Source organism: Leguminivora glycinivorella, chromosome 6, assembly GCF_023078275.1.
Source record: "Leguminivora glycinivorella isolate SPB_JAAS2020 chromosome 6, LegGlyc_1.1, whole genome shotgun sequence".
Classification (NCBI taxonomy): domain Eukaryota; kingdom Metazoa; phylum Arthropoda; class Insecta; order Lepidoptera; family Tortricidae; genus Leguminivora; species Leguminivora glycinivorella.
The window spans coordinates 194,423-207,286 of record NC_062976.1 but is presented as its reverse complement, the minus strand read 5'-3'; the positions used below and the strand labels follow the sequence as shown (position 1 = coordinate 207,286).

At 38.6% G+C, this 12,864-nt stretch overlaps 2 protein-coding genes across 2 annotated transcripts; both read right to left on the bottom strand.

Moving 5' to 3' along the window:
• Positions 1-5,738: 5,738 nt before the first annotated feature.
• LOC125227570 lies at positions 5,739-6,777 on the bottom strand. The gene is made up of 3 exons (XM_048131911.1): positions 6,615-6,777; positions 6,368-6,438; positions 5,739-6,041 (listed from the first exon to the last, which is right to left on the bottom strand). Exons 1-3 carry the CDS (start codon positions 6,715-6,717, stop codon positions 5,820-5,822), a joined length of 396 nt encoding a protein of 131 aa, XP_047987868.1. The 5' UTR covers positions 6,718-6,777; the 3' UTR covers positions 5,739-5,819.
• A 2,637-nt stretch (positions 6,778-9,414) lies between these two features.
• LOC125227591 lies at positions 9,415-11,452 on the bottom strand. Its single transcript, XM_048131933.1, has 3 exons — positions 11,297-11,452; positions 10,685-10,755; positions 9,415-9,803 (listed from the first exon to the last, which is right to left on the bottom strand). Exons 1-3 carry the CDS (start codon positions 11,397-11,399, stop codon positions 9,585-9,587), a joined length of 393 nt encoding a protein of 130 aa, XP_047987890.1. The 5' UTR covers positions 11,400-11,452; the 3' UTR covers positions 9,415-9,584.
• Positions 11,453-12,864: the final 1,412 nt, after the last annotated feature.

Below are 12,864 nucleotides of genomic sequence, written 5' to 3'. Positions count from 1 at the left end.
AGGGCGAACCCTACGGTTTTAGTAACTCCGAATCAGCATTCTGATTGACCGAGTAATGAGGCTTTTGGAGGGAGAGCTCAAGATTGAAGTTGCCCACCTCCAAAAAACCTTAATTCTTATCTCTAGCACAGCATAATAAAGAGTACTATCGTACAATATGGCCACTCCCGCTCCCCGCTGAAAGTGCCGCCCACCCCCTCTCGGTCAAAAATACGAACAGTCGACCTGTCATATCTCACTCATACAAGCATAGTACGCATTCACCTACACGAGCTAAGACTGTGTGCTAGGAATGCGCCTCTTTCAATATATTTGATCGCCAGTGTCCGAGGTGTGTCTCCAGAGAGATATTGATCTATTTATTAATTAAAATAACCCTTAATTAGCGCAGAAAATCCCACCAGCGCCCCAACTCATAGCCACCCTCGGCCCGACGCTCCATCAACCTGTCAACTTTTACGAGAAATTGCATTTTTTGCCGTTGTTTGCCGATGTTACCTGTTACTGGTCCAATATCCGCCCATTGGTCATAAATCATGGCTGTAACGTCACTGAGCCAGATTCTGCATTAAAAACTTGATGTATTGTTTATTTTAGACTGTGCTATGAGTTTTTTACTGGTTAACATAGCTATAAATAGCGTAAAGGACACAGAAAATGATATTTCAGTACAGATGCAGAATCTGGAGCAGAGAGCAACTGAGGAGTACCTCTACCTTACAGAAGACCGCAGCCAAATAGCACTAGAACCTACTCATGGTTGTGTTCCTGCCGTTGAGTAAGGCTGCCAGAGCTCAACGAGGGTGCGGTGTGCTCCTGACGGAAGGACCTACGGAACTAAATTTGTTCCGTCTATTGTCCTTTGAGTCGTCGGCAACCCGAACCCTCCTTGGAACTTGTACACTCCTTTTTGATGTGTACTTAACACAGCAAAAGGGAGTGTACACGTTTCTAAGGGTTGGCAACGCGCATGTGATACTTCTTGAGTTGCAGGCGTCCATAGGTTACGGTGACCGCTTTCCATCAGGCGGACTGTATGCTTGTTTGCCACCGACGTAGTATTAAAAAAAGATGGTGCTTTTGGCTACACTCCGCAACCCACGCAAAATGGTTAATTTCTAGTCAGGTTGAAACTTCACAGGGCCATCTTGTACTGAAAAACGTCGTACGATACACGTACGAAAAGGAAATTTGTAACTCATTTATTTTTCGACCCTCTTGTATAACGCAAACCCTCTTATAGAAAGTTAATAACGCCCCCAATAAGTTGCTAGAAATATTAAGTTCATAAAATTAATTTCCTATACGCTATGAGAAACGTGCTAACTTTAACTCATGGTAGTACGATAGACCAGTTACAATACAGACTTACAAGAGCACCGTCTTGAAGTTCATTGTTCCGTCAACATCAGAAGCTGCCGCGATAACATCTCGGAGACAGTCTAGAGTTCTAGACGATGGCCGCAAGACTGGTTAAGGCGACGTTCATTTAGAATATTTACCGCTATTGTATATTTACGAGGATTACATGAATTCGATACATTTTCTTATTTATTAAAGATTTAAAAACAGAAATCAATCAAAGACTTAAGCTAAAAGTACAAGTGATCTACGCACTAATTCCCAATAGGTGACTGATGATTACCTGTTGTGCTGCAGAGGGATGTATTTTCAATCAGTTTTTGATTCCGTTGGATCTTACAAATACATCCCCTGCCGTAACAACTCATAGAGGCGTCTGGTGACCAGAGGGCTGGCCAATATTTCGCTCAGCGGATCAGCATTGCTATCCAGCGGGGCAATGTGGCCAGCCTTTTATAAGTTTTTAGCATAAGTGTTCATTTGTTAGGTTTTAGTATAAATAACACTTATTTTATACTAAAACATATTATTGTGTTTTAATATTTTATTGAATGTTTTAATAAATTTATTAAAACTTAAAAGTCTTAAAACTCTGAATACAAATTTAATCGTCTTCAGAAATATTGTGTCCTTCAGAAAATAATGTACAAAGGTTAGTCGCAAGTATGCCCCTTAATTCCCAAGACGCGACGATAAGCCTCCGCTCCGTCCAATTGTCGGCGATGCTCCGCGATAGATCAATTTACGTCGAGCCGCTGCAGACGGTTCCCGATGTTCATATGTTTCGTCTCCAAGAGTCTAGAAACAGCTGTGATAACATGGTTTAACGTTCGATTGTAAATGAAACCATGTTATAAGTAAGTACGGTTAAATTTGTTTTTTATCATGCAGAAACGTCTGCGAGCGATATTACATATTTTTAAATTAAAGGAAAAATTGAAACATTCACACCTCCGGCAGGACTCGAACCTGCGACCTTTGGCCTTGCCGGGGCCAAAGCCAAAGCTAAGCAAAGGGGGCAAGGCCTAAGGTCGCAGGTTCGAGTCCTGCCGGAGGTGTGAATTTTTCCATTTTTCCTTTAATTTAAAAATAAGTACCTACGGTTATTTCATTAGACGCACATTGACTGAGATATTGTATGTATATACCATGATTTAGGTAACGGTCTATATAATAACATACACCTTGTTAGTTTTTGTTGAGCTCTCGATATTTTTATGCAGTTGCTTCTTATGTATCCATGTGTAAATGATGATATTATGTTTTATATATTGTTACATGCACCATGGTCACGGGCATCTCAACAAAAACATAAACTGAGGTTTAACCCCTCTCAATTGTATAGATCTAGTCCAAAAATATTTTAAAAAGTCGTCTTGGGAACAATTTACAATTTTGACACATTGATGGACACTATCACCACTGAGACAGACATAAAAACACATAAAAACCTACAAAACACTAAATCATCAATCACAATCACTAAAGCGCATTACCTCTAACCATTTCCAATCGCTTGTCAGCTAAGCCCCAATTGTCCTAAAATCAACAAAGCTTTGAACTCTCGCCCCGGCTCTAATAAACTCGGGAATATTCAGAACCTAAATTCAATCCAAACTTCCACGTGGAAAATCTACGCTCCATTTTTGTACGGAGCAATTGTCTGTGCCTACTGTGTACAAGCGAGTTGACGTCTCAAAGTACAGTCAAGTTAATCATCATCCTCCTTGCCTTATCCCGGCATTTGCCACGGTTCATGTGAGCCTGGGGTCCGCTTTGACAACTGATCCCAAGATTTGGCGTAGGCACTAGTTTTTACGAAAGCGACTGCCATCTGACCTATCAACCCGAAGGGTAAACTAGACCTTATTGGAATTAGTCCGGTTTCCTCACGATGTTTTCCTTCACCGAACACACAGCAGTCAAGTTAATAGTAGTAAAATATTGCAGGGTACTTAGCTAAATGCGCAAACGCTTACTATCGTAGCTAGCTATTACCTATCGCTCTTCCGTATTGGTGCGACAGAGCCAGACTGCGTTACGATCGGCGTCTAGCGTCAACGATTGTCATTTGGTTGGCCGGCAGGGATTCTAGCGAGCACAATGGAAAGTGGCGTGCCTCATGGATCCCATGCCGTCTCAGGTCAGGTCAAGCCGGAGGCCTTGCCTTCGTTGACCGGCTGTAGTGAACATTGAGCAGGGGCAAGACTCACCTCTGGCTTGCCTTAAGCGGCCGTCCAGAGTGGCTTGCCAGAGCTAATGCTCTAAGACGCGAGTTGGCACAGTGGCTGTTTATGTGTCGTATATAAATATGTCATATCAGTCAGTCATATCAGCCCTTATCGCCCACTGCTGAGCATAGGTCTCTCTTCTAGTACGCCACTTCTCCCGGTCCTGGGCTAATCTCATCCAGTTGTGACCCGCAGTTCTTCGGATCTCGTCGACCCAACGAGCTAACGGATGCCAGGCACTTCTTACATTTGTTAGCGGCCACCATTCCGTTAACATTTTGATCCACCTGCCATCACCCTAGCAACATGTCCCGTCCAACTCCATATTAATTTGGCGGGACATTGAGTCACTTATATGAACTACATTATCTTTTGTAGCTTTTAAGGACCACGATAAATTGGCCAGCCTAACTGAACCTATAACACGATAGATAGGAATACAGAACTAGGCTATATTTTCAATCCGGCCCCGTTGAACGTGGTAGTTTATGTACGCTTTTTAACAGGTATTTTGTATGAACTACCGTTTTTCATTGGAGTATAAATAACAGAGAAAAAAGAGTATTTTCATCATAAATGTTTATTGGACTCGTGCATCAACCGTGAGTTCTAATATACTTAATTTGTTACTATTGTGTAATAGTGTATAGTTATGAGCTTTTGGGGCACAGTTCTCCATAGATTTCTTTTTGTGACTTCCTGCCTAGTGACGTACCTATTCATGTAACGAGGTTTAGCTTGGCGGTGACATGGCGTCGGCGGCGGCGGCAGCGTCGGCAGCGGCTGGTCAGCGCGGCGGCGGCGGCGGCTGATCAGCGGGGCGATGGCGGCGGCGGCGAGTAATTTTCTGATTAACACGTGACACACACGCGTAACACATGACAAGTGATATCCGTGCCAATTACGCAAGTCTTCTTGAATTTGTTAGAGTTTAGCCGTAACTCATCGTAGTACTTTACACTTCGATGATAAAATTTAATTTAAAAATATTATTTTCCATGTATTGTTGGATTTGATCCACTCTGTACGCTGGCAGTTCAATAACAATTTTAGCTCGAGTGGTGAAACAACAACTATGTCTCTTTGCAAAACAAGATTACCTACAGGTTAAAATTCCAAAGAAACGTAAGATGTATTATTTGCCTCCAATATTTAGTCTTGCCTCCGTAAGTCTGTAAGTATAGTTACGCAGTTATATCCATATCAAATGGATTTGCATCACTTAATGATATGTACAAACACAAGGCCGATTAATGGTAGTTATAAAAGATTTCGATATACTACTCATTAATACATATTAATTTAAACAGTACTATTTATAATTTTACATACATGTAAATTTATAATAACGTATATTGTAAAGTACATAAACATAAGCACTTAGTAAATATAATTTTCTATTAAGAAAAGAGTTCCTTTTTCGATTATTTTGAGTACATATATAATACATTAAAATTAAAGAATAGTCTTGGATGAAACTTGAACTCACAACTACATCGGAAGATAATTAGGGTACTTCTTGTTACAATAATACAATTTTCTTACACTACACGCGCAGGAAAAAGATTAAATAAATAAACTTAAGTACTTATTTACCGTATTCTTTAAAGAAAGAATACGCTTATCCGAAAGAAAACAAAGGTCAAGGATGCCCTAATTTTCTCACTGAGACGAAAATGGGCGTGGGCGGGCCATGTAGCCAGATACACAGATGACAGATGGACCATTAGAGCAATAAAATGGTCTGGACCACTGGGCAAACGTGCTCAAGCCCGTCCGCGCGCCAGGTGGGCAGACGAGATAGTAGCGACAGCAGGACAAGGATGGCTTGTTACAGCCACAGACAGAGACACATGGAACACTTTGGGGGAGGCTTTTACCCAGAAGGGGTCCACACATATTTGATTTTTAGTCTATAGTTTCTTTTATATTTAATTTAACTAAAAAAAAAACATATTTTAAAGTTCCTTAATAATTTTTGTTACTTACTGTATATATTTGTGTGTGGAATTAAATAAAGCTTTTTTATTATTATTTATTATTTATACTTATTTACCTAATAGTAATTTGTCCACCAATGTGCTGTGCAACGCTAAGTGAAAAAATATTTTATGAAATGTTACCTAATAAAATAAAACACTGATAACAGTTGTTACAATTTAATTTTAACGATTTTAATCCTCAAGAACTTCATTCACATTAGTCACATCACATCGCGATGTCCTCTCAAATAAATGAATGAGGTGCAACCACCATTTGACAGTACTGCGTTATCTCAAGCTTGAGACTATCACAGCCGGTGATATTGCTAGGACAGTCAATATAAATTTCACTGTCGTAGTATCGTCTGTGGGTCTTCAAGATATGTCTGATTTTGGGCTGATAATTAGGAATATTACATACGCTCTTATACTCGCCGATCATTTTGTTTCCTGGTCTGGTACATTTCTGTAAATTAAACGGGAATACATATTGAACAAAAGGGGCTAAGAGGGACGGGGAATAGAAGTAACTCAATACAAATAATGTAGGTATTCAATTCACCAAATAGGCCACAAGCGCACTTTTAATGAAACTTCACGGGTGCGCTTCTTGGGGTCTGCGCAGCATGTTTTTAAATTCTGCGATATTTCTCTAATCTATCCATCATCGTCTCACATTCACTTTTATTCGTTTCATATAATTTTTCAGAGTACATTCACGTTTTCGTGGGTTCGGATAATTGGGATGATTTTCTTGTTCGAAACGATAAAAAAAATGAATATAAATCTTACATCGGGAATACGGACAAGGCCTCCGGAAACGGTCAACGTGAATTTTTCAACGTTGTCTGCTGGAATGCCCACTGGGAATTAAATGAAATGATGAAAGTAAGTATTAGTAAAAAATAGATATTTCTGTTTTTATCTTTCATAGTACCCATATGCATCCTATTTCCATTATCATGTGTTTCTTGTTATGTTCTATAATGTAATTCAATTACAACTAGAGGCGAAAATATGGTACACAAATGATATTTACCCTGTTTACCCGTTCGCTCGTTGCTGCAATAGTTGGGTAGCTCGGCGTCGGCGGCGGCGATCAGCGCGGCGAGCGCGAGCAGCGAGCGGGCGAGCGGCGACATGGCGGCGGCGGCGGCGGCGGCGGCGAGGACGGCGGCGGCGGGAATAACGTGCTATGGATGCCGACTCACTTATATATTACGATTGCTATTGTAAGTACATTAAATTATAATTGTGTCCAATTTATATAAACTACTATAAATTGTTAACAATAATTCGATTATTAACTATTAAAAATAATAAACATTAAAATGTTTCCTTACCCGTTGATAATTCGTATGTGAACTCAATTATGTTTTAAATATATTAAACATTGGATCAGTCGCTATATATTTATTACTCAACTAGTAGTCTGGCCGCGAAGCTGACGGCTTACTATGATAAGACTATTTTTAATTATGTAATAACACCAAAAGAAACTTAAACATAATTTAAACTTTCGTTGAATTATTTACTGCAGATCGTGACTTTGAGTTGCCGGTAAGTTTGTTCATGATTTCTATAATATTAAATCAACTATATTTCGGCTATTATTTAAATGAGCACCAAAAAAAGTTTTGGTGCCGCAAACTTGCAACCAAAAAATGTAGTTGAGCACCAAAATAATGTTACTTAAAATTATACAACTGCCACCAGTTTAAAGTAAACCGTTCACATTAAATTGTAAACAAGCACCAAAAATAGTAAATGAGCCCCAAATTTAAGCACCAAATTAATGCGCTCATTGTAACTTAATAAATAATTGATTACCAAAAAATATACAAATATATTACCGAATATAATGACCAAATTTAGTAGCCCCTCCGCTAAACCCATGTACACCGCACCTCATGCACAGCGCGTTTCGACCAGTCTCATTAGACAGCGAAGCGATCCACACACAGACGAACTGCTACCAAAAAGTGGGTTAGGTTAGGTTATAACTCCGACCCGCACACACACGAACTGCTATCAAAAAGTGGGTTAGGTTAAGTTAGAATTGCGACCCGCACACACGAACTGCTACCAAAAGTGGGTTAGGTTAGGTTAGAACTGCGACCCACACACAGACGAACTGCTACCAAAAAGTGGGTTAGGTTAGGTTATAACTCCGATCCGCACACACACGAACTGCTACCAAAAAGTGGGTTGGGTTAAGTTAGAACTGCGACCCATACACAAACGAACTGCTACCAAAAGTGGGTTAGGTTAGGTTAGAACTGCGACCCACACACAGACGAACTGCTACCAAAAAGTGGATTAGGTTAGAATTGCGACCTACAACAAACTAACTGCTGCCAAAAAGTGGGTTAGGTTAGAACTGCGACCCACACACAAACGAACTGCTACCAAAAGTGGGTTAGGTTAGGTTAGAACTGCGACCCACATACAAACGAACTGCTACCAAAAGTGGGTTTGGTTAGGTTAGAACTGCGACCCACACACAAACGAACTGCTACAAAAAAGTGGGTTAGGTTAGGTTAGGTTAGAACTGCGACCCACACACAAACGAACTGCTACAAAAAAGTGGTTAGGTTAGGTTAGGTTAGAACTGCAAATGAACTGCTACCAAAAAGTGGTTAGGTTAGGTTAGAATTGTGAGGTACACACAAACGAACTGCTACCAAAAAGTGGTTAGGTTAGGTTAGAACTGTGACCCACACACAAATGAACTGCTACCAAAAAGTGGATTAGGTTGTAACGTAGCAGATTTTTTGATAGTCGTAATTAAATATTTTGGATAAATTTAATTTTTGAATGAAACACTTTCTTCTCGTTCATTGCATTATCTGTTGCACTTCAAATGCACATATTTATGTTTATCTGTTGCAGGTTTGCCATACAACAAGTATTATTCGAAATTGTAGGTATTTTGGCTGTCATTCCAGAAAAACTTTGTATTATTTTGATATAGTTTAGGTATTGATTTTTGGAAAATATAATATTTTAGAAACATGATAACAAATGTTATCATAGGTTTTTTAAGGCTGTTCTGGAATGACATTTGTTGGGTTTTGTTTACTTCAAGGTCTGATACAGAAACTGGAGTAATTTTCATTTAATTAATTAGAGATTTTTATTGTTTATTCGTTTGCCACCCGGCTTTTGTTTTGGGTCCTTTAATTCGAGATCATTCAGTGCGGCGTTCTTTTTGTGACGAGATCCTCTTGATAGTGATCGGACGGTCGTATAAGGGCCTGGAGCCCGGCATGCCACGTGCTGCCGTGGCGTTCCATATTTTGTGTGGTGCGTTCTGCACTTGATAATATTTTTTCCCCAGCAAGATAATGAAAAGTACTCTGATGTTTCTGATATATGTATGTAAATAAATTGAAGTTATCAATGTTTGTTTTAGTAACAAAAACAGATATTAGTAAACATTGGATTTTAATTATTTTATAATTAATTTTCTCCGTGATAAAAAGTTTCATGTGTAATAACAATATTGTACAACCAAGTTAGCACTGATGTCTAGTTATAAGATCTATTGTAAACCTACAAAAGTAAGAAATAAATGTACTTATTATAAATTACGTATATCATTATGTAAACCTCTTGACAGTGTCGATAGAAATATCTCAAGTACCTGCACCTATTTAAAAAAGTTTAATCTAACTTTAAAACTGTAGTTTCAGCGTCCAAAAATTGTACGTTATATATAACTGTTATTAGTTGCGTGCCGTCTACATTTATTTAATAAGTAGTATAAGTACTGACAAATATTCACAACTTCATATGCAGATTAATTATGTATTTTTGTGAGTGCAATAAAAAAATGATTTATTATTTAATTTATTGATTAAGAACCCTCTAACACACCACCTTAAAAAATTTTCTTATTACAATCGACAGGTTACAAATCTGCAAGGGCGAAATAAAAATTAAGGAAATAGTACACGGGAGTGTGAATAGGAAAATATTAGGTGGTTAGACGGAAGGATTTCCGTGCTCATTGAGGTGCTGTCACCATTTCGCAAAACTGCCAGATTTCAACCTTGAGCCGATCGCAGCCAGCGACATCGCGTGGGCACCTGATATCCACCAGAGCGAAGTTCGGTTTGAAATGATACTGTGTCTGCAACGCTGGCATGATTATGGGCTTTGAGTTTGGCGTGTTACATACGCTGATAGACTCGCCGACTATTTTGTTTCCTGGTCTGGAACATTTCTATAGAATAATAAAAGGCTGAATTAGTTTATATTAAGTATTACTGAAAGAAAATGAAAGAAAAACACATAAATTATCTCTTGTATTATTATCGTAATTGGCGACTTGTGTCAAAAATTAGTTGAGTGATCGTCAGGCCATGACATGAGGACTCGTTGTGGTAACACTCCGTGTACTCCGTATATTCCGACGTACTTCTACCGTTTTTTAATATTGAAAAGATGTCTCATGAAAGTTTTAAGTCTCTAAATGAATGCTTGAATGATACAATAAAGAGTTATTTTAAATATCTATCGAATTTCGAAAAAAAAAAACAATAAAGTATCTCTGTATTTAAACTTCTTGTGAACCACTACCTTAGCTATCTACAGATCTATTGTATTATGTTAGGAGCGATATAATTTTTTTTACAAACGAATCATTACACAGTCAACGTGGGAAACAGATAAAATGCTTCAAATCTATTTCTTTTCAAAATTAAAATGAAAAACTTTCTCTTAGAAAAACTAAAGTTGAAATTACTGTAAAATGTAAATCAAAGCTGTACCTAGAATTTATCCACTTAGATAGTTATTTTCATAGATAATTTGAAGTTAAAACTTTCTGTAAGCAATACATCAAAACTGTACCTAGCGTAAACATACTTAGATAGTTCTACTCACTTAGATTATGTAAGGGAGTCCCCTCTGCCAACAAACTGTCCTGCAGTTTGGCAGAAGATCTAATGTTATTAAAAAAGGGTTTATTTTGAGAATAAACGATTTATTTATTATTTTTTTTTTTTTTATATTTATATCCCTTCTAATACATTTCCTTAAAACTCAAGCATAGTTTTCAATACTATTTAAGTATAGGTACAAAAACAGTCATAAAAATCTTACATCAGGAATGACGACTTTGCCACCGGCAACAGTTAGCGTAAATTTCTGGTAGTTACTCAATGGAAAGCCATCTGAAAATATACAGCACGAAAATATGAAAATATACAGATATTATTTAAATACAAACCTACACCGCATAGTTGTTAATGAGGTTCAGAAAAGGGGACGGACTGAAAATCAGCGTTGCGCCGTCAATTTGTAATAAAATGGCTGCGCAGCATAACATGCTGAGCCCGTTCCTTTTGACATGCATGCTAATTGTCTATTTTATTTTTTAATATTTTTGTGTAAATGTTCAATTTTTATATGCGTGTCAATAAATGTTTTCTTATTTAATACCACAAGACGTAATGGTCATGTCCGAAACGTCGGGTTAAATTAAATCCTAAGTTTTCTGCAATTATTACATATATTAAAAAAATAATATTATAATGACTCGATAGCTCAGGGTCGGCACTTTCCACGACAAGCGATAGGTGGTCATGTAATGCCAATTTAAAAAAAAAACGAGCCCCAGAAGTCTCGCGTTACTTGATTCACCCTTCAATTTACCTTGTTATTTTTCATATGAATTGACTAATAACAGATCTGAATATAAAAATAGATATTCACAATCTCTTCCCAAATCCAGGCTATCACAAAAAGGGTTTGGCTCGGCGTCGGCGGCGGCGAGCAGCGCGGCGAGCGCGAGCAGCGAGCGGGCGAGCGGCGACATGGCGGCGGCGGCGGCGGCGGCGGCGGCGGTGACGGCGGGAATGGCGCGTTAAAAACGTCGATTACATTATTTGACACTGCCTACTTTATACCAAAATACCTGCGTGCCCAATTGATTTATTACTACGAAACAACATTTCCATTATTGTTGGAAATAATAACTCGATATTTGTATCGTAAGCACCTACTTATGTCGCGTTAATAAGTTATATTGATTATTTAAATGAAAAAGTTTTGTTTTAAAACAACAGAAACAAAACTTGTTATCAGTCAGGGGTAAAATAAAATAAGTATCTTGGCGTTGGTCTCATTTTTAATCACTCGTACAATTTAATTTTTATCTCATGATTATTAATTTTTACCATTTATTTTTAATTTTTACCATTAAAGTGACATTATTTACTCCAGGCTATAATTTGAACTGATAGTGTTATGTTCCCGCAAATGAATAAGGAACTAGAGCTAAACGAGGGTGCAGCGGATCATTAAGGTTGGTGGAAGTAGGTAAGAAGTAGGTTTCAAGCATCACTACAAGCACAAGCAACCTAAAGGTTTAGGTTAGGTACGGAAACCGTTTATCTCCCACTTTCCACGAACCTAGTAAAAAAAAGAGCATGGCTTAAATTGTATTAGCATTGTATTCATTATGGTTATCACTCGAATCAAAATCTAGTGACCATTTCGCAATAGTGCCATACCTCGATCTGCACTCGGTCGGGACTCGGGACAACGCGTATCAGAGCAAAGTTTGGCTAGAAACGGAACTTTTTTCGAGTCTTCATCATGGGCCCCTCTTCCTGAGGGTGATGGTGGCCTTTCCATCCTTTGGTGAGGATATTTGGCTGTTGCTTTTGCCCACGACTGTGGGCGGGTCTTTTCGTTGTCCTTGTTTAGCGCTCAGGTGTCCTTAAGACGTGTCTGGCCGGAGTTGGCCTGTCATAGCGTGTCACAATATGAATGTATCTTACTAGTTATGGCTGGTGTCTTCGTACCTTTTAATTATTTTTTTTTAAACAATAAAAATTATGCGTAGGTACGGCAAACAATAAACTACCCCCCCCCCCTCGTGTGGTGACGTTAACAATTTCACCACCCCCTTTCTTCCCGTGGGTGTCGTAGAAGTCGACTGTAGGATATAATTATGTTAAATTGTGGCGTAGACGAAAGGCTGGCAACCTGTCACTGCAATGTCATAATTTGGATTACTTTCAACCCTTTTTTGCCAAGAGTGGCACTGAAACAGTAGTTCATGTGCTCTGCCTACCCCTTTATGGGATACAGGCGTTATTATATGTATGTATGTATGTACAATAAACTAAAAAGTTTCTACTTAAGCTCTTCAATGCTGGAAATGTTCCTGACCGCGAGAGTATGTCGCCGCGAGATAGACTACCCGTCCTTATGTAATTAATACAGTTAGAAGCAGACATGTCATCTATCTCGCGGCGACATACTCTCGCGGCAAT